The sequence below is a fragment of the Eulemur rufifrons genome, chromosome 30, assembly GCF_041146395.1.
Source record: "Eulemur rufifrons isolate Redbay chromosome 30, OSU_ERuf_1, whole genome shotgun sequence".
NCBI classification, from domain to species: domain Eukaryota; kingdom Metazoa; phylum Chordata; class Mammalia; order Primates; family Lemuridae; genus Eulemur; species Eulemur rufifrons.
Genome location: NC_091012.1, coordinates 95,288,210 through 95,310,295, shown reverse-complemented (window position 1 = coordinate 95,310,295; position 22,086 = coordinate 95,288,210). Strand labels below are relative to the sequence as shown.

Genomic DNA, 22,086 nt, shown 5'->3' with positions numbered 1-22,086 from the left:
ACTGCTTGAGCTCAGGAGTTAAGAGACCAGCCTGAGGAAGAGCGAGACTCTGTCTCTATTTTGTTTTTAATTAATATAAAAAGAAAGCTAAGATTCCGATCTGGGTTTAACTATCTTCTCACCAGTTCCCTCTCCATTGTGGACTTCACTCTTCCCTCTTTCCTACAAAGGGTTAGATTGTCCAGTGTTCTGTGAAAGCCTTTGCTGGGAAGCAGAAATGAACTTGAGTAGTAGTCAAGTTAGAGGAGTCATCCCTCTTCCTCATAGGAGACTCTTTCTTGCCCCTGGGATCTGTTTTATGCCCCCTTTCCTTTCTTTTCCAGAGGCCAGAAATGAGCCATCTTTGGCAAGGAAGCCAGAGAAGGATGCCTCCTGTCACTTGACTGAGGGCCACAACCCCATAGCTCATTATCTTCTGACTCTTGCCCCACTCCACTTCTGATTGGGCAGTGTAGTGGAGGGGGCGGGGGCAAAGTCTTTTCTTGGGGTTGAGGGCTCATTAATGGGAACTCAGGCCAAGACGGATAATGTGAGATTTCAGGGCAGGCTGTTGACCCGAAGCCCCAGACAGTTTAGCAGGACCTAGGTGAAAGCCAAAATCAGTTTCACTACCTGAGCATGCCTGAGGATGTCTAACAGGGCTCTTTTGGAAAGCTGAGGCCAAACTGAGAGAGAGAGGAAAAAGCTGCATCACAGTGGCAGCCCAGTCAGAGATGACTTTGGAGGTGGAGCAGGAGATCCCAGAACATTCTAGGAAGTTGCTTAAAAACAGATCTCAGATGGCGAAGGTAGTGGTTATGAGCAATGCTTGCTGAGATGAGGGTTTAGGGAAGCTGGATAATCCAGTCTCATCTCTTTGGTAAAACTATGGAGTCTCAGTGAGACTACCTTGCAAACTAGTGGGGCATCTTCTTTGTCCCCCGCTGGGTTGCTAAGACAGTCTAATATTATGGAAAGAGCACTGGACTTGGAGCACTGGTCTTGGCTCTAGCTCCAGCTCTGTCACTGACTTGCTGTCTGACTTGGGTGAGTTTCTTCTCTTCTCAGACCTCTGTAACATGAGAGGGGAGACTCCTTGGTCTTTGAGGGGCCCTTGCTGCTCTATCATCCTGAGTTACTGTGTCAGTGGAGGTTGAGTAGGGTAGGGTATGGTAGTAGACCAGCCTCTGCCTTCCAGCCTCTACCCTGAAGCTTTGCCTGTTAGAGTTGGGGCCAGTAAGCCTGAGAAAAGTCATTCCTCCCTTCACCTCTGCCTCCCAAGGGTTGGCTCACTGACCCTCATTCTCCCCAGTTCTCAGCTACTCCTGCTTCCTCACATACAACTAATGTTCCTGTCTGTCCCAGGCTTTTAAGGAACACTTCATCCAGTGCCACCTGAGGAGCTTCATGATGACTTTGTTTGATAATCTGCTGGACAGCTTGATCTTCTGCACCCACATGGCTGCTAAGATGCTAGGCACCATCTTCCAGGTGTTTGGGGACCACCTGGATGAGGTGAGATATCCCCTTCAGAGACTCTCTCACTATCAAGGGGGAGGGGGTCATGTAGAGAAAGGGTCCAGCAGCACCACTGTGCATTTGTACCACCCTGGGTGAGACTCCGGAGAAACAAGACACCCTTGTCCTTGAGAGTGCATTCATAAAGAATACTCGTACAGTGCTCTGCCTCCAGGCCCTGCTAAATTAAACTAGTTAGCACTGGCAGCAAAATATGTTTGTGTTTGACCAAGGTACACTCACACTTTGACTTTAGCCCTGTCCCTCTGCCAGTGAAAGTGGCAAAGAGAAGACTAAGGCATTACTGTACTCACTTTTTTTTTTTTTTTGGCAGTAGGTAAAAGTTATTTTAAAGTTAACTGTTTTTTTTTTTAATTTAAAGGGAATATGTGCACACAGTAAAGCATTTAAACTGTACAACCAACCAGACTACCAGGTTCATTCCACAAAGGTACTGCTCTACTAGTAACAGTTTCTTGTGTGTTCCTTCCAGAAAATGTTAATGTTTATACAGAACAACCTTTTGTTTCGTTTTTTTACACAGATGGACTCAAACCAGACACACTGTTCTCTACCTTACTTTGTTCACTTAACTGTATTTGGACTGACTACTTTCCATATCAGTGTAAATATATTTACCTTATTCTTTTTTTTTCTTTTTTAAAGTTTTTACCTCATTTTTTAAAATAGAGATATACAAGGAGGGAACGCGGGACGTGGGGTGGTGCTCTGTCCAGACCGCCGCGGGGCGCGCGCCCGGAAGCCGCAGGTTGGCGGCAGTGGGGCCATGGCTGCCGCGGCTCTGCGAAGTGTTGCGCGCGCTCTGCATCCCGCAAGCGGCCTTCTGGGAACTTCGCAGACGCAGATTAGAAACACTCACCAGCGAGCCTCATTGTTATCCTTCTGGGAACTCATTCCCATGAGACAGCGGACTGAGGTGGAGCTCTCCTTTGAGGAGAGTGAGCGGAGAGTTCTGCTTCTGAAGAGGTGGTCCCTGTACAAGCAGCGGGAACATGAGATGGAGAAAGACGCCATCAGGACCATGCTGGAGGCCCAGCAGGAAGCTCTGCAGGAGCTGCAACTTGAGTCGCCAGAGCTCCACACCGAGGCCATCAAGCAGGACCCTGGCCTGTTCCCCTTTGAGAAGAAAGGGCCAGATTACACACCACTGTTATAGTCCAAGATGTGAGAAATGACTATTTAAAAACCGAATTGAGGCCGGGCGCGGTGGCTCACGCCTGTAATCCTAGCACTCTGGGAGGCCGAGGTGGGCGGATCGTTTGAGCTCAGGAGTTCGAGACCAGCCTGAGCAAGAGCGAGACCCCATCTCTACTAAAAATAGAAAGAAATTATATGGACAGCTAAAAATATATATATAGAAAAAATTAGCCGGGCATGGTGGTGCATGCCTGTAGTCCCAGCTACTCGGGAGGCTGAGACAGGAGGATCACTTGAGCTCAGGAGTTTGAGGTTGCTGTGAGCTAGGCTAACGCCACGGCACTCACTCTAGCCTGGGCAACAGAGTGAGACTCTGTCTCAAAAAAAAAAAAAAATAAAAAAATAAAAAAATAAAAAAATAAAAAAAAAATAAAAAAAAAATAAAAACCGAATTGAGTCAAATTAGGAGTCTTTATTATTTGGCCAGTGACTATTTTTGTTTTGGGAAAGTCTAGAGACAGAGAATGGTCTTGATTTTAAAGTGGGCAGGGGTTATATATTTTTATTATTAATAATATTAATAATATATATATAGTTTAGAATATGTTGATTATAATTTATAAGTAAGTAAATTTATAGAAGTAAATAGTAACTGTTAAATCAAGGAATATTTTTTTTTTTCAATTTAATTTTACAGAATCAAAGAGTCTAACAGTATATCTTGTTAGATACAGTATGTCCTCATAATGTATACATTATTTCTTGTACAATGATATGAAATAATATGGGAAATATTCATGATAAATTATTAAGTGAACAGTGCAAGTTAATATTTTTTTGAGAAACATCTAAGGAACATTTTTTTAAGGAACAATACAATGTAACTATACACACCTAGTGATTTTAAACAATCACAAGTTAATTACTTTATTTTTTTTTCTTTTATTTATGTATTTTTCTCTCAGCTCATAGGTCATGGGCCTATGAATCACACAGCAGCAGTGAGCCTGTACACAAGATGGCTTCACTGTGGCTCACAGAGCTATACTGTTCCCCATTACATTCCCCACTGGTTTTTATGTGAAATTAAATCTTTGATTTATTTTCACACATATGGTGATAATGGGTGTGTAATATTATGAGTTTAATATTTTGTATTTTTTTATATGTATATTAACAGGTAATTTAGAACATATGGACTTAGTAATAGGGTTAGGGAAAATAAAATTAAAGGTCCTGCTAAGGACAATAAGAGAGTTATAAATATGTTGACAGTGAGTTTGGAGGATTATAAGTTTGACAGTTTGAATTTTTTGTATAGTAAAATAGACTCTTGGGTCTTGATAGTCTCCTGTTGTGGAATATAGTCGGAAGTCTTAAGTTTTTTTTGAGGCCCAATTTTGAGTTTGTCAATGGGTGATTGTGATAGACACGGGATTATATGAATTTAAAGTGTCACATCTGGGTTGTTTATGTACTAGTTGGATGTCTGGATTTTTATTTTTTTAAGTGGCTAGTGTCTTATAATTTCACTTGGCACAATAGTAATGGCCTTTTACTTGGCAATGTGGGGGCCCAGTGGAGGGGTAAGTATAATATTGGAGGCTTTGGATTTTTTGTCTTATCTGTAAAGAGTTATATTTAAATAGTTGACAAAGGTCAAAATGAAGAACTGGCTGTGATATGGTAGAATTGTGAGTTATTATAGTTTTATTAACTGGGTGAGTACTCAGGTATAGTTTAGAGGTTGATGTGGTGATTTTATAGTTTTATGAATTATAAGGAATTAATAGATGTATGAGATAGTCTTATTTTTAGAGGATCTCCAGATGGCTGGATGTTTTATGTCTTAGACTTTTGGTGAGGCCTTTTTGACTTGGGAATGATGAATTTAATGACGTTTGTCGGCGACTTTAATAGCTGTGGGTGTAGAAAGGATTATTGGCAGTGGTCTGGTCTATTTTGTTTTTAAGGTTGTTGGTTGTAATTTTTTGATTTACACAAGGTCCGCGGGCTGTACCTGGAATATAGTTTGTTTAGGAGGAAGGTTAGAAGGCCCGGGGTGGGCTGTCTTTATTATTTTGTGGTTGTGTTTTATGTTTGGCAGGAGAGCCTGTAGGGATTTAAGAAGTATTGAGTTCTCTAGTTTTGTGACCTGTTTTTTTTTTTTAATTTTGGGATGAGAGGGGAGGTCGGTTAAATATGATTTTATAGGGTGTCAGTATTTTTATATAAGGAGTATGTCTAGATTTTAGTAGGGTAAAAGGAAGGAGGCTTATCTAGTTTTTGTCAGTTTTTAATTTTAGTTTATTTAGTGTTTTTTTTTAAAGTCTTATTTATTTTTTTTATTTGTCTTGAACTTTGAGGTCTATAGGCATAATGTAATTTTTAATTAATTTTTAGTATTTGGGTCAATAATTGAGTTGTTTTGGCGATAAACGTCGGGTCATTGTCGGACTCTAAGGTTAATGGGAGGCCAAATCTGGGGACAATTTTAGTCATTAATTTTTTTATAATTGTGTTGTCTTTGACTTGGTAGAAAAAGTTTTTGTCTATTTATAAAAAGTGTTGACTAATATAAGTAAATATTGGTATTTATAGTTATCTGGTTTTATTTTGGTGAAGTCTATTTTTTATTGTTTTTTTGGGGCATGGCCCCGTAATTTAGTTTTTAGGGGAAGATTAATGTTGTTACCCGGATTTATCTGTGTATAGGTGGGGCATTTTGTCATTATTTGTTGAACTGTTTGATGAAGCTGGGGGATATAGTAGTCTTTTTGAAGAAGTTTAGTCAGTTTTGTGTGTCTAAGGTGAGTGTTTTGATGAATTTGTTTAATTAAGTTTTGTCCCAGGCGCTCAGGGACTAAGACTTTGTTATTTGGGAGAATTTTTTAACCTGTTGTATCAGTTTTAGTCTTTAGAGGATTTTTTAATTTTAATTTTTTTCTGTGTGTAGCTTGGAGAATGTGGTAAGAGCTGTTTTGGCAAGACAGGGAGAATCTGGAGGTGCCCCACTGGTTTTTGTGTGACTTTTTTGGCTATTGTGTCAGTAAAAGTATTTTTTTGTTGCACTGGGGAATTAGTGGTTTGATGTCTTTTATAATGGATAATAGTTACTTTTTTTGGTAACTAGATGGCTTTTAATAGGGCTAATATTTTATTTTTTATTTCTTTGTCTTTTGAGGTTAAGAGGCCTCGTTCTTGATAGAGTGTTTTATGTACGTGAGTTGTAGTAAAGGCATATTTATTATTGGTGTAGATATTAATAGTCTTTTTTTTTTTTACCTTAGGGCTTGGGTTAAAGTTATAAGTTTTGTTCTCTGGGCTGAAGTTTTATGTCTTAAAGTTTGTGTCTAGATAACCCGGTCAGTAGTGACTATAGCTGTCCCTGTATATTTGACTTTTTTAGACACGTAGTTGTTTTTATCCGTGTATAATTTTTTGTCAGGGTCTGGCTATGGCTGATTAGTGAGATCTGTTTTTAGATTGGCCAGTGACTTTAATATTTTATGGCAGTTATGTAGTGGCTCTGTCGGTTTATCATCCGGCAGTAGAGTGGCAGGGTTAAGAGTAGTTGTCTTTTTTTTTTTTTTTTTTTTTTTTTTTGAGACAGAGTCTCACTCTGTTGCCCAGGCTAGAGTGAGTGCCGTGGCGTCAGCCTAGCTCACAGCAACCTCAAACTCCTGAGCTCAAGGGATCCTCCTGCCTCAGCCTCCCGAGTAGCTGGGACTACAGGCATGCACCACCATGCCCGGCTAATTTTTTCTATATATATTTTTAGCTGTCCATATAATTTCTTTCTATTTTTAGTAGAGATGGGGGCTCGCTCTTGCTCAGGCTGGTCTTGAACTCCTGAGCTCAAACGATCCGCCCACCTCAGCCTCCCAGAGTGCTAGGATTACAGGCGTGAGCCACCGTGCCCGGCCAAGAGTAGTTGTCTTTAGGAAGTGAATTTTGGGGGGAATTTAGTAATAGTATTTGGTTATATGTGCGTTAGAAAGTCATTTTTTTTAGGTGGACTTTTTAGAACCTTTATTGAGTGAGGGGTTATGATATATAAGTCTTGTCTCAAAGTGAGTTTAGAGGCTTTTTTTGTCAGGATGGCTGTGGTAGTAATGGTCTGTAAGTAGTCTGGCCAGTCAGATACTACAGGTCTAAATTGTTAGACAAGTATGTAATCGGTCTGTTTTTTTCTGGGCAATTTTATTAACTCAGACAGTATTTTTTATTTTTTTAAATTTTTTGTAGTTTTTTTTTAATATTAGGGGCCGACAAAGTGGGCAAAGGCATATTAATGGCACGTCTATTTTTTGGTGTCTCTGGGTCTATGGGAGTATATAGGCAGTAAGTTTTAAAAAGGTGTTTTAGGAACACCGCCGGAGACTCTTTAGGTCTCTGTATGGTCTTGTTTACCGTAGACAAATTAGTTGGCCTGTTAGCTGTGGCCTGTATGTCCCCGAGCAGAGTCTGGTGATATTGATTGAGAGCCCCCTTACCTTGTTTTTTGTTTGGGTGCCACTTTGGGTGCGTGAAGGGGAAGACATGTTGTATATGACTAGGATCTGTGGAGTTGTCCATCAGGGCCAGGGTTTGTCTTAATAGTTTTTTTGTGTATATGTTTTTTATATATTATTTTTTTGTCTATTTTTGTTTTATGTCTAAATATTTATTTTATTTTAAGGGCCATATTTAGTCTTACCTGGCCCTGGAATTGTTTTATTTGTTAGTGAAGAAGGTCCCTATAGGTAACAGGTTCTCCAGTGTTATGGCCCCTATTAGTATTGTTTTTATTAATGTCTAGTTTTTTTTTTTGACGTGTCTTTTTTAGGGCCATGTCTCTATAGAGAGCTGTGAATTTTGTCTAGCCCCCACTGCCGTGGATCTGGTCGGCCAGTCGTGTCTCTAGGTAGGTCACTATCTATTTTTGTATTTGTCCCACTAGTGGCTCTATTTTTTTGTTGACACTCTTAGTACATAGTGTAGCCTCAAAGATGAAGAAGGTCACAACGCGGCCCAAATTGGGCACCCCCTGGAAAAGTTTATTGGCAACCTGGGTGAAATGTTGTTGGGCTGAGTTGGGGGTCCCATGTAGTTGAGTTGCCAGACCAGAGAAAGTACACTGGAAGCGGGTCTCGAATTTATCTTTAGCTGCCCGCATGGCTTGGTGTAGCGGGTCAGCTGCTGGGCCCTTTTTTGGGCCAGTTTTACAGACATAATTTTTTTGTCTTAGTTTATAGTCTATAAAGTCTGTCATTAAAGTTTGTGTGTCTGGGGCTGAGGCTGGGGTCGTCATCTGTATAAATGAATGGATATAATTAAAAAGTATATAAATGATCACTCTGAAAGTTTTTGGAAGTTTTTTTAAAAAACATTAAATGGCGTGTAATTTTTATATGACCTTGATTGACTTATTTTGAGGAAAAAAAGGGAATAATTTTTAGATCTCAGGAATCTTTGGTCCCGGCCCTTCGCCTGGTGGCTGCCTTACAGAGGTCAGGAACCTGATCCCGTGTTTTTGAAAAACAAGGATTATTGAGGGCAAAAGTCTAAACAGGGTAACCGAGAAAGAGGTTTAAAAAGGAGGACCAAGTCTATTATAGTCTAGTATAGTAGTATCAACAGAACCTGTTTTATTTTTTTAGGAGTTATGTCATAAAGTCTTATATGAAAAAATGCTCAACATCCCTAATCATCAGAGAAATGCAAATCAAAACCACAATGAGATATCACTTAACCCCAGTGAGAATGGCCTTTATCAAAAAAACCCAAAACAACACATGTTGGCATGGATGTGGAGAGACAGGAACACTCATACACTGCCGGTGGGACTGCAAACTAGTGTAACCCCTGTGGAAAGCATTATGGAGGTATCTTAAACAGATTCAAGTAGACCTGCCATTCGATCCAGCAATCCCATTATTGGGCATATACCCAAAGGAAAAAAGGTCATTCTGTAACAAAGACACATGTACCCGAATGTTTATAGCAGCACAATTCACAATAGCAAAGATGTGGAAACAACCCAAATGCCCATCGATACATGATTGGATTAGTAAGCTGTGGTATATGTATACCATGGAGTATTACTCAGCTATAAGAAATAATGAAGATACGACATCTCTATGGTTCTCCTTGAGAGAGTTGGAACCCATTATATTAAGTGAAGTATCCCAAGAATGGAAAAACAAGCATCACATGTACTCACCAGAAAATTGGTTTCCCTGATCATCACCTAAATACACATCTGGGAACGACACCAATCGGATATCAGACTGAGGTGGGGGGTGGGGGAGGGGATGGGAGTATGCCTACACAATGAGTGCATTGCGCACCGTTTGGGGAATGGTAACACTTGAAGGTGCTGACTCGGGAAGGGGGGGTGGGGAAGGGAGGGATATATACCTAAATGATGGGTATACGCGCACTATCTGGGGAACAGACACGCCTGGAGCTCTGACTTGGGGGGAAAGGCGGTACATGGGCAACGTATGTAACCTGAAATTCTGTATCCCCCATAACAATAAGATGAAATAAATAAATGAATAAATAAAGTCTTATATTAAACACCAGGGCCAAAAAGCCTGGTAGTAAGTAGACTACATCTATTATGAAAAAAAGTAAAATTAAGGAAAGGCTAAAGGAAGTTATGGAATTTATAGTGGTATTAGAGTAGGTGTCGGCAGATTTTGGAGACTTTTTAAGAACACTCGCCAGTACTTGGTGGACAGTAGTAGTTGTCGAGAAACTAGCAAAGGCACTCTTTGACCCTGTTCTGTGGTTAATAAATATAACTGGCAATCTGGGCAATAAGTTGGGCTAAAAGAATATTAGTGACTTAGTGCCGGAGTGGGAGGTGGTTCCCTCCTTGGATAGAGGGCAGTTTTTGTAATGAATTTTTTATAACCCATAGGTAATAGACTGGAACGGCAACAGAGAGAAGGAGAAATTAGTAGGTTTACTGGCTAGGAGGAGAAGGAGACAAACGAGAGTTGCTGTTAGGTGAAATAGGCGCCGACGAGGCGGCAACCGGCAAAATTTTTTTGTTTTTTACAGTTATTTTTTGTTATAATAAGAGTAATATTTTATCAGGTTTTAGTTTAAATTTATCCGGCACAGGGATTTTGAGCACAATTTGTTGTACACTCTTTCATGTTATAAAGTTTTTTATAATGACAAGACACAGAGACACAGAGACAGATTTTCACATAGGGTGGGGTGTACTTTCAGGTGTCCGCCTGGCTGCTCCCCTCGCGGAGATTTAGGCGCGTCTTGGCTGAAGGTGCTCCCGTGTAAAGCCCGGGCAGGTCACCGCTCTTTTTAGAGGGTGAGTCACTGTTAATGTTGTGTCGTACGATGTCGCCATAGAATCGTAGGTTAGGACCTATTTAAACCCCGTAGCTATTTAGCCGTAGGGCTATAACATTTTTATATCTTTTATCCAGGTGACAGTCAGGAGGGGAGACAAGACAACAACACTATTTGTAGTTATGTTACTCAGACAAAGACGACGTTCTAACAGCAACACACTAGTATCTAAATAACGAGTAACATAAAACAAATCAATCACAAGTAATAAACCAACATAAAACAAAATCTTAAAAGTTTTCGGAAAAACCAAGTTATCTGGCACGGTACCAAATAGTTGTTGATTTAGCCTCGTGGCCAAAGCAGCGTTCCAAGTCTGAAAACAATGACCAAAACCCTGAGTGACATCTCACTCCTTGGGGCTTTTCCTGGGATTTTAGTTGTGTCCAGCCTTCCCAAAGAACACCAGAATGGGCCCACCAGAGACAGACAAACCAGACATTCACCGGTGTAAATCTAGAAGACTTGTCTGAGGGAATTGGTTAATTTGGGGGGTGTCTCGGCCGGAGCGTGGTCTGGCTGTTGCCTGGGGCTGAGGAACGTCTCTTAGGAGCTCTCCCCTAGGCTAGGCACGCGACCCTGCACCAGGTCCCAGACACCAGTGGTCACCAAGCGCCCTGTATAAGGGCGGATCTCGCTGGGGCCTCCAAATATTATAGCCTAAGATGTGAAAAATGACCACCTAAAGAGCCAAGAATTGAGCCAAATTAGGAGCCTTTATTAGTTGGCCACTGACCACCCCTGTTCTGGGAAAGTCTAGAGACAGAATGGCCCCGATTTTAAAGTGGGCAGGGGTTATATATTTTTATTATTAACAATATTAAGAATATATATACAGCTCAGAACATGTTGATTACAATAATTTATAAGTAAGCAAACTTATAGAAGTAAATAGTAACCATTAAATCAAGGAACATTTCTTTGAGGAATATCTAAGGAACATTTTTTTAAGGAACAGTACAATGTAACTATATACACCTAATGATTTTAAACAATCTCTTACAAGTTAATTACTTTATTTTTTTTTTCTGTCATTTATATATTTTTCTCTCAACTCATAGGTCATGGGCCTATAAATCACACAACAGCAATTAGCCTATACACAAAATGACTTCACTGTGACTCACAGAACTATAATAATTACTATGCCTCATCACAACCACCAGTCTCTATCAGCCCCCTGAAGGCCGGTACAATGATATCACCAAGGTGTACACACAGATGGAGTTCAAGAAATAGAATTGCAGGCAGCTGTCCTCAGAATACACTGCTTCTGGGAATCAGAATGACCAGGGTTCAAGTCTGCTTTCCAGAGAGTCAGGCATGCTGTTAATAAATACAAGTTTAATAAAAAAAAAAAGGGAGATATACAAGGAAGTAGAGTTTACACCTTAATTTAATTAAACAGTCCCTAAATGATGAACATTTAGGGATACTCCCACCCCAATCTCTTGTTACTAGAAACAATGCCATAGTGCCTATCCGTGTACACATGTCCATGCACAAGTGTGATATATCAGCAGTCTAAATTCTATTCCTAGGAGTATAACTGTTGTGTCTGTTAGGCTTAAAGAATTCACCCTCTCCAAACTTCCATCCAAACCTCCTATAAAACCCACCCTTCTCCCCTTCCTAGGGGTGTATTAGGCAGTAGCCTTTGCCAGACCCTAGGGAGATAAGGGAATGAAATGCAAAAAGAGAACTTACTTTTGTCATCCCTCCTGATAAGGACATTACTTATCCCTCCCTCCTTCCTTCCCTCCCTCCCTTCCTCCGGGTTGTTCCCTAGGGAGATAAAGGAATGGAATGCAAGAGGCAACTTACTTTCCTTATCCCTTCTGGTTGTTTGAAAAGAATTTATTTACTCCTCCCAGAAAAACCCTCTATAAAACCCAAGGCTCTTCCTTTTTCTCTTGTGGATGCCTTTTTCAGCCCCCACCTGTCTGCACCCAGATGTTCAAAATAAACAGCATTTTGCTACACATGAGGCTTTGTGTGTCTCCCTCTCAGCTCCAAACCTAACAATGTCAAGAGTATGCACACTTAGCATTTTTGATAGAAGTTGACGAATTGCCATCTAATGAGATTGCCCAGTTTATGTTTTTTTTTTTTTTTTTTTTTTTTTTTAAAGGCTGGTCAAGTAGAGCAGTGGGAGAGTGGAGAAGGAATAAAGGAATCTGTAACTGGTGTGATCAATTAGTTGTAAACACCACTGCACTCAGCACTCGGACCAACCCAATTTATGTTCTTATCAGCTGCATAGAAGAGTGACTGTTTCTCCACACTGTCACTAACACTGGGTATTCCCAGACTTCATAATCTAACGGGTGAAAAGTGACATCTCACTTTAATTTGAATTTCTTTCATTATGAGTGAAGATGAGCATTTTTATCAGTCATTGAGCTCTTTTTCTGTGCACTACCTGCTCATGCCTTTTCCCATTTTGTATTGTCATTCACCTTAATCTTATTGACTCACATGATCTCTTTGTTAGTGAGGAAAGTAATCTTCTCTTGTCTGTTTTATGTTCCTACTTTGTTGTTTGTGTTTTGACTGTATGTCATACATATTTTTTGTGATGCAGAAGTTTAAATGTTATGTAATAAAATGCATCAATATTTTCTTTTATGACTTTTGAATTTTATATCATTTAGTGCTTCTTCATATAGAGTTATACAAGTTTTTTTGTTTGTTTGTTTGTTTTGAGACAGAGTCTCGCTCTGTTGCCCAGGCTAGAGTACCATGGCGTCAGCCTAGCTCACAGCAACCTCAAACTCTTGGGCTCAAGCAATCCTACTGCCTCAGCCTCCTGAGTAGCTGGGACTACAGGCATGTGCCACCATGCCCGGCTAATGTTTTCTATATATTTTTAGTTGTCCAGCTAATTTCTTTCTATTTTTAGTAGAGACAGGGGGTCTTGCTCTTGCTCAGGCTGGTCTCGAACTCCTGACCTTGAGTGATCCTCCCGCTCAACCTCCCAGGTGCTAGGATTACAGGCGTGAGCCACCACGCCCCACGGAGTTATACAAGTTTTGCCTGATTTTCCTCTTATACTTTAAAGTCTCTTTCTTTCTTAACATTTAAATCTTAGATCCATCTGGAATTGTCCTTACTTTATACTTAACTTTCCAAGACTAGCACCTCTAAATTTGTTTATTTCACTCTTGCTAGTGCTTTTCAAACATTTCCAGAAAAGGACATCTCATAGGGGAGAAAAGTGTCCTTGAGACCCTGAAGATCTGGGGAGAAGATCTGTTGCCAACTTCAGGTGCAACATTTTTTTAAGCCTCATGTTTTATCCTAAATAGTTATGTCAGTTTTGCATTATATTCCATGTTATATCTATGTTACCTTTACTACAAAAATAGAAGTTTAAATTATTTGTCCATTGAATGAAAGTAGTGCCCCAAGAAGATGGGCCATCATGCCATGTTTAACCTGTGACTTCATTGCCCCACCCTAGCCTCTTGTGCATACACAAGCACTGCTGTGTTCTGGGGTGGGGGTGGAGTTGCTGTCCTGCTATCCATACTTTTGAGTAGCAAAGCCTCAAGCTGTTTGTGTGTAGTCAAAGTATGTAGCCATTAGAGGAGTATATATAGCCAATTGCAACTTCATTAGTTTCCTAGGGCTGACGTTACATGTACCATGAACAAGGTGGCTTAAAACAACAGAAATTTATTCCCATACAGTTCTGGAGGCCAGAAGTCTGAAATCAAAGTGTTGGTTCTTTCTTGGGAGCTCAGAGGGAGAATCTGCTTCACATCTCTTTTTTAGCTTCTGGTGATTGTTGGTAATCCTTGGCATTCCTTGGTTTGTGGTGGTATAACTCCAATCTCTGCCTCCATCTTCACATGCCATTCTTCCTGTGTGTCTGTGTCTCTTTTCCTCTTCTTATAAGGATACCAGTCATATTAGATTAAGGGACCCATCTAACTAATTACATTAGCAATGACCCTATTTCCAAGTAAGGTCATATCCTGAGCTTTTGGGAAGGACTTGAATGTGGTAAGGGGACACTATCTAACCCAGTACAGTATCTTTCAAAGAACAAGGTGACCTTGGGTTATGCCTGCCATATCTTTCTGCCCACTCATATGTTCCCACAAAAAACCTCTTTTTAATTTTTTTTTGAGATAGTCCCAGGGTGGAGTGCAGTGGCACCCAAGTAGCTGGGACTACAGGCATGCACCATCACAGCCGGCTAATTTTTAATTTTTTTTTTGTAGAGATGGGGTCTCACTATTTTGCCCAGGCTGGTTTCTAACTCCTGGCCTCAAGCGATCCTCCTGGCTTGGCCTCCCAAACTGTTGGGATTACAGGTAAGAGCCACAGCATCTGGCCTTTTTAAAAAATTTTTATTTTAAACTTTTTTTATGGAAAAATTTAAATGTACATAAAGGCAGAGAGAAAAATGTAGTAGATGGACCCCATGTATCAACCATTCAGCTTCAATAATTACCAACCAATAGTTTGTTTCATCTATAGCTACTCCCCACTGAATTATCCTAGACATCACGTCATTTCATCTGTAAACACCTCAGTATGTATTTCTAAAAGATAAGGACTTTTAAAAAATTCTCTCTCTCTCACCCTTGTCACATATTAAATAATTTCTTAATATCACCAAATAGCATATCACCATTTATATTTCCCCGATATGAAACATCAATCTATGAAGATAGTTTAATAAATTGATGTTTTCATTAACATCAGTAATTTGTGAGAAATGTATGAGGAATTTGTATGGAAGATGCCAAGCCCTAGTACTTGCTCACAAATCCTTAACCATCAGCACCTAAGCCTAGAGATTCTTTCAGCCTCTTTCTCAGACCTTGTCTTTGAGTCAGACTACTGCCTTAATTAACTTTTTTACTTAGCCAGATCTTGTGGGAAATATAACTCTCCTTCTTTAATTCTCTTCAAAACTAGCCACTTTCAAAAAGTTGCTTCTGAAATATACAACTCAGTATTGTTAACTATCAATTAAAAAAGAAAACAAAGTTGCTTCTGACAATAAGTATAGAATTCTACCAATTTCAGGTTATACTATAAGCTTTTCTAGAAGAATTTCTCTCCTGGGAGAAAAAAATACCTGGTTTTTTCATAGGAAGCACTTTTTTTTTTTTTTTTTTTTTTTGAGACAGAGTCTCACTCTGTTGCCAGGGCTAGAGTGCCATGGTGTCAGCCTAGCTCACAGCAACCTCAAACTCCTGGGCTCAAGCGATCCTTCTGCCTCAGCCTCCTGAGTAGCTGGGACTACAGGCATGCGCCACCATGCCCGGCTAATTTTTTCTATATATTTTTAGTTGTCCATATAATTTCTTTCTATTTTTAGTAGAGATGGGGTCTGGCTCTTGCTCAGGCTGGTCTCAAACTCCTGAGCACAAACCATCCGCCCACCTTGGCCTCCCAGAGTGATAGGATTACAGGCGTGAGCCACCGCGCCCAGCCGGTGAACTGGGTTTTTAAAAGTGCTTCCGGGTGCAGACATCTGAACCCGAATGTTTATAGCAGCACAATTCACAATCGCAAAGATGTGGAAACAACCCAAGTGCCCATCAATACATGAGTGGATTAATAAAACGTGGTATATATATACCATGGAGTATTACTCAGCTATAAGAAATAATGGGGGCCGGGCGCAGTGGCTCACGCCTGTAATCCTAGCACTCTGGGAGGCCAAGGCGGGTGGATCACTCGAGGTCAGGAGTTCGAGACCAGCCTGAGCAAGAGTGAGACCCCCGTCTCTACTAAAAATAGAAAGAAATTATATGGACAACTAAAATATATATATACAAAAAATTAGCCGGGCATGGTGGCACATGCCTGTAGTCCCAGCTACTTGGGAGGCTGAGGCAGTAGGATCGCTTAAGCCCAGGAGTTTGAGGTTGCTGTGAGCTAGACTGACGCCAGGGCACTCACTCTAGCCCGGGCAACAGAGTGAGACTCTGTCTCAAAAAAAAAAAAAAAAAAAAAGAAATAATGGGGATATAGGATCTCTTATGTTCTCCTGAATAGAGCTGGAACCCATTCTACTAAGTGAAGTATCCCAAGAATGGAAAAATAAGCACCACATGTACTCACCATCAAATTGGTTTCACTGATCATCATCTAAGAGCACATTCAGGAATAACATTAATCGGGTGTTGGGCAGATGTGGGGGGGGAGGGGATGGGTGTATACATACATAATGAGTGCGATGCGCACTGTCTGGGGGATGGACACGTTTGAAGCTCTGACTTGGGGTGGGGGCAAGGGCAATATACCTAACCTATACTTTTGTACCCCCACAATATGCTGAAATAATAATAATAAAAAAAATAAAAGTGCTTCCAGCTGGGCGAGGTGGCTCACGCCTGTAATCCTAGCACTCTGGGAGGCCGAGGCGGGTGGATGGTTTGAGCTCAGGAGTTCGAGACCAGCCTGAGCAAAAGCCAGACTCCGTCTCTACTAAAAATAGAAAGAAATTATCTGGACAACTAAAAATATACATAGAAAAAATTAGCCAGGCATGGTGGCACATGTCTGTAGTCCCAGCTACTCGGGAGGCTGAGGCAGGAGGATTGCTTGAGCCTAGGAGTTTGAGGTTGCTGTGAGCTAGGCTGATGCCACAGCACTCTAGTCCGGGCAACAGAGTGAGACTCTGTCTCAAACAAACAAACAAAAAGACCCAGTTCATGTGATTTTTCTCAGAGTTCCACAAAACTGAAGGGTAGATGATACATTTCTCTCAAACTGAGCCCATGCACAGCCCATGCTGTCTCCGCTTCCAGGTTGCTGGCATTGGCAATCAGGCTTACCAACAGCTGTTACTCATCCACGTTGCCAAAGTGAAAGTGACTACGCTGAAGGCCAATTCCCACCTGGCTTGGTACAATATACAAGAACTTTCCCCTATATTTCTGGAGTTTTCTGCCACCATGACCAGGTACTGGACTTCAGTCCTGACTGGTCACAACCTGTGGGGACAGGCTTCCTGGAAAGAATTAGGTCAAATATGGCAGAAGGTGTTAGCGAAAATCCTCTCAGGATTGAGGCTAGAATTCCTCATATCTCAGAGTCTAGGCTTCTAGGGCTATGGTTTTCATAATTTTTGACAGAGACTCACAATACAAAAAATACATTTTACATCTCTCTCTCTCTCTCTCTCTCTCTGTGTCACACACACACACATACACACACACACCCTTGAACAAAAGTTTCATGAAATAATACCTATTCTCACTATGTGTGGTATTTTCTGAACTTTTTCATTCTTATTTCATTAATAAAAATCTGACCTTTTAAAAGTCTATTTCAAAACTCACTATAATTTGAGAAACATCACTCTAAGGAGGGCCTAAGAATTCAGTCTTGCTTAAAGACTCTGAAATCCATTTGACTAACAATTCTTTGCTTGAAAAACCAAACTAAACTGCAAATTTTCTATTGGCACCTGCTATCATCAGAAAAAAATCCAATTTAGTAAAGCATTCAAGGCCCTTCAAAATCAAGCCTCTATCCGTCTTTTCAGACTAAGCCCCTACTTTCTGCCTTTCTACTCTGCCTCATGTTTTAGCTCATGGAACCCTTCATTATTATGGAAACCACCATGCATTTTCATGCCTCTGTGCCTGCTTCTGCACATGGCATTTCCTCCACCTTCATCATTTCTGTCTGGAAAACTACTCATCATTCAAAATCCAGTTCAAATGGCCCCTTGAAACTGTAAGGCAGATCTAAAGGTTGGGCCACTACATCTCTTGAGCTCCTGGAACCATCTTGGCTAAAGTTGAAACCCTTAGAATTCCACCCCCTAGACAAGACCCTGGCCATTAGCAGTCACTCTAGAGCTCTGTTTGGCTCAGAGCAGGAGCCAGCAGGAGCCCCAGTCCAGGAGTTTGGGGTTAAACTGAGAACTCTGAGCCTCTCCCTAGAAGGCCCTCAAGTCCCTCCACAAAAGTCCCTACAAAAAGTGCTCAGGCTTCCCCTTTCCTCTGGCCAACTTCAGCTATGGAGCCAGTGTTCCCAGCATCCTAAGTGCTGGTTTTGGTACCCTGGCATTCCTGAAGCACTGATCTTCCTCAGTCTTGTGGCTCAAGAGGACTTAGATTCTCTGTTCTGGGGCCATGGTGGAGTTATGCTGTCCCCATATTCCAGGAATCCTCTTGCATTCCATCAACATGTACCAGACTGAGAAGAAGAGGCACACAATTGTGGCCATGGTCTTCTTCACTATGGTAAGCACTACTGCTATCTCACACACAGCAGCCAGGAGGTAGCCTAGCACAAGTAATGTATATCTGCCTCTAAGTCTAACTTGCTTTTCTGCAGCACTTTGCTCGGCATCATGTTGTGTGACTCTAACCAGACATAACTCTGGGCCTTGGTATGATCATCTGCAAAATGAGGGGTTCAGACTAGGGAATATGAAACCCATAGTATTTAGGGCAAGAAAGCTCCTGGGGAGATCCCATAGAAGTTCTCTTGTCCTCTTGAAATCTTTTGGCTACATAAAGAGAGCAGACACCAAGCCTCTGTTCCCACTCTTGTAGGAGCAGACTTGGGATGATCCAGGTAAGCTTGGTTTGGTACAGATGCGAGTCTTATCTAGTCCCTTCAGTTCACTCTCTGGCATGTGGTTCCAGTGGCCATTTCTCCTCTGAGATCAGGTGGTGGGGTGGTGGCAGGGCCACTGAGAGCAAAGGTGTCTCCTGCTCTGGGGAAGACTCAGCTCAGCTGGCAAACTGTGAGCTGGAAGGCCTTTCTGGGGCCCAAGACCTCAGGGACTGACTCTTACAGCTTTTTGAAGCTCTCTGCTATCCAAGCTGTTGCCTTAAGACTCAGTTCTGAGCTACTGGCGTAAAGAGCATCTCTGACAGGAGCATGATGGTGAGGCTAATGAGTCTGTATGGCTTCAACAACATCTGCTTCTACACCCTGGAGACGTTGAGTACACAGGGCCCAAATGTGGGGTGGGGAGCTGAACAGAGGGAGGAAGGGAGGAATGTTTTGGCATTACTACTTCAGACCCCATTTGGCAAAGGCCATCCTCGGGGAATGGGGAGGCTGGGGCAAGCAGGTTTTCTCAACATCCCCCACCCCTTGCTGGGAAGGCACTAGTGTGTCCCATCATAGGCAGTGTGGCTTAGTGGAAAGACCCCTTGCCTTTCTGTTAAGACCTGGGGGATCTTAGGCCTATCTCTGGGCACTTAGGTTAGATGCTTAACACTTTTGAAAAAAGCCTTGTCTAAGATTCAGCTACCCTACGTTCTTGTCCCTAACATACAGTGTGACCTTGGGCAAGTCTCTTTACCTCCCCGGAATTTATTTTCCCCATCTGTAAAGGGTTTGCATTAGATGCGTAGCACTTTGCTTCAAGAGTCAGGACACCTAGTTTCTGGTCTCAGGTCAACCATTGATTTGTTGTATGACTTTGGGCAAATCTCTCCCTGTCTTTTGGCCTCATGTAAGTTTTCCCATATGTAAGTGGGGAGGGATGCATTTGGATCCAGGGATCTCTGAGCGACCTTCCTGATCTAATGTTCCATGTGTCTGTGCTTAATGACCCAGAGTAGTCTCCTTTGGGCCTAGCTGCCAGCCCTCCTGAATGCACTCTTTGATAACAATGAGAAGGTGATTTTGGCCAGCATGAGTGCCCTGTCAGACATGTTCTACAAGTTGGGCAAGTACCACATGTGCACCTGGGCCTTGACATCACTCTCTGCTTCTTTGATGACATAAAATGTGAGAAGGGAATGATTGCATGTGTATTTGGGAATGCATGGAGCTCTGTGAGTGTGTTCTGTGGAGGTTGTAGGTGGGTGAGCCAAGTGTGCAGTGCATGGGTACAGTGGAGAGATGGAGACTCACACTCTGCCTCTGAGCCCCAGGTACATGTACCACTCTGAGAGCCTCTTGACTACCCTCTCCACTACCACCTCTCCTCTAAGGAAGAATCAAATTACCTCCCAGAATCTTTTCTCCAGCCCTCCAGTGCAGGGGTCATGACACTTTTTCTATAAAAGGCCAGATAGTAAATATTTTAGACTTTGTGGGCTATATGGTCTCTACTGCAACTGCTCAACTCTGCTGTTGTAGCACAAAAGCAGCCACAGACAACATGTAAATAAATGGGCATGGCTGTGTGCCAAAAAAACTTTATTTCCCCAAACAGGTGACCAGCTAGACTTGGCCTCTGGCTTGTAATTTGCCAATCCCTGTCTAGTGTAACATTGAGTCCAGTGAATTATGGGCATTTTCTGTTCTTATTTGTCTCTTCTACCACGCCAAGGGCAAGGACAGGGACTTAGTCATCATTTCTTTAATGTCCAAGGTCAGCTAAGGGAGTGGAAATTTTCAATTTGACTAATAATTATTAAACACCTATTAGGTCCTTAGCCCCCCCACTGTGTCCCAAGAGCATACACATGCTAAGTACTGGCACGTGGCAAATGTCTGTTGAATTGTTGAACTTAAACATGTATAAATAATTGTTGAAGCTCGGTGATGGGTTCATAGCAGTTCGTGTTACTATTCTCACTAGTTTTGTATACTTTTGAAAATTTCCATGTAGAAAAGTTTAAGAAAAAAAATAAAAAGGTTAGAAAAAAAAGAGTAGGAAGCAAGGAAGTTACACAAGAGACCTAGGAGTACTTACAAAGTAATATAAAGCACTAGTACCTGTAAACCAATATGCTGGGTGTGTGAAGGGAGTACTGGATGTGTGTAGATAAGCACAGAGGGTGAGACTGTGTGTGAATGAGTGTGGTTGTTTGTCTCTGTGCCTATATATCATTGTGTGGGTGTATAAAGGAATATGGTTGTGTGTGTATGCAAAAGAGATATGGATGTGACAGATTGTGGACATATTTATGCACAAAGGGGATGAGTATGAATGTTGTTGAGTGTGGCTGGTTATATGTACAGGTTTGGCTGAGAGAGAGCATGTGTGTGTGTGTGTCTCTGTGTGTGTGTGTATAGTGTGAGAGTCTGTATGTTCAGGGGTGTGTACTTGTGGATATTTTATGGTTCTGTATCACACATGCACATACATCTGTGAGGGGGGTGAAGGTGTTTCTGATCAAGGAACAGGTTGAATGTATAAAATAGTGTGAGAAGTGTCTTAAGACTGAAAAAGGATCTGCACTTTTCACCTCTCACAAAAATGCGCACTTCTCATCTCTGGTGATAATCAACTCAAACACAGGACTGACAGAGGACCTGTACTTTCCACCTCTCACAAAAATCAACTTCAACAAAGGATGCTTAAAATAATGGTGAAAAGTGCTACTGTTCTTAAAATAATGGTGAAACGACGGTGGAATAATACTTAAAATAATGGTCATTTCAAAGGCTCTAGTACCAAGTATTGGAAATAAACAGTTAGCTGGGACTCAGCATAGATTTGTCCACCAAAACTACCTTCGGCTCTGAGCTGATGGAACAAATGATATTACAATTACGGTGAAAAGTGCTACAGTCCTTTAAAAATTGGGAAATAATTCTTAACATAATGGTTATTTCAAAAGTTCTGCTACATACTTCTTGGAAATATCCAGTTACCTGGGCCTAAATTGAAATTAGTCTCCCAGAACCATTTTCGATTCTGAGCTGATGAATCAAATGATTCTTAAAATAACGGTGAAAAGTGCAGATCCTGTTTCAGGCTAAAGACTAAAACAGGATCTGCACTTTTCACCTCTCTCAAAAATGTGCACTTCTCATCTCTGGCGATATCAACTCAAACACAAGACTGACAGAGGACCTTCACTTTCCACCTCTCACAAAAATCAACTCCAACAAAGGATTCTTAAATTAATGGTCAAAAGTGTTACTGTTCTTAAAATAATGGTGGAACAACACATAAAATAATGGTTATTTGAGTTTAAAGACTGAAACAGGCTCTGCACATTTCACTCTCTCTAAAATGTGCACTTCGCATCTCTGGCGATAACGGAATCACAAGACTGACAGATGACCTGGACTTTCCAACTCTCACAAAAATAAACTCCAAAAAAGGATTCTTAAAATAATGGTGAAAACTGAAACCATTCTTAAAATAATGGTGGAACAATGGTGGAA

At 41.3% G+C, this 22,086-nt stretch overlaps 1 protein-coding gene across 1 annotated transcript; it reads left to right on the top strand.

Moving 5' to 3' along the window:
- Positions 1-2,284: 2,284 nt before the first annotated feature.
- On the top strand, positions 2,285-11,330 carry LOC138378642 (large ribosomal subunit protein mL40-like). The gene is made up of 2 exons (XM_069463988.1): positions 2,285-2,673; positions 11,187-11,330. The coding sequence occupies exons 1-2, from the start codon at positions 2,285-2,287 to the stop codon at positions 11,257-11,259; spliced, it is 462 nt and encodes a 153-aa protein (XP_069320089.1). The 3' UTR covers positions 11,260-11,330.
- The last annotated feature ends 10,756 nt before the right edge of the window (positions 11,331-22,086 follow it).

Coding starts and splice junctions, on each gene's coding strand:
- LOC138378642 (XM_069463988.1), top strand. CDS start 2,285: ATGGCTGCCGCGGCTCTGCGAAGTGTTGCGCGCGCTCTGCATCCCGCA. Junction 2,674..11,186: donor GATTACACACCACTGTTATA/GTCCAAGATGTG, acceptor CACAACCACCAG/TCTCTATCAGCCCCCTGAAG.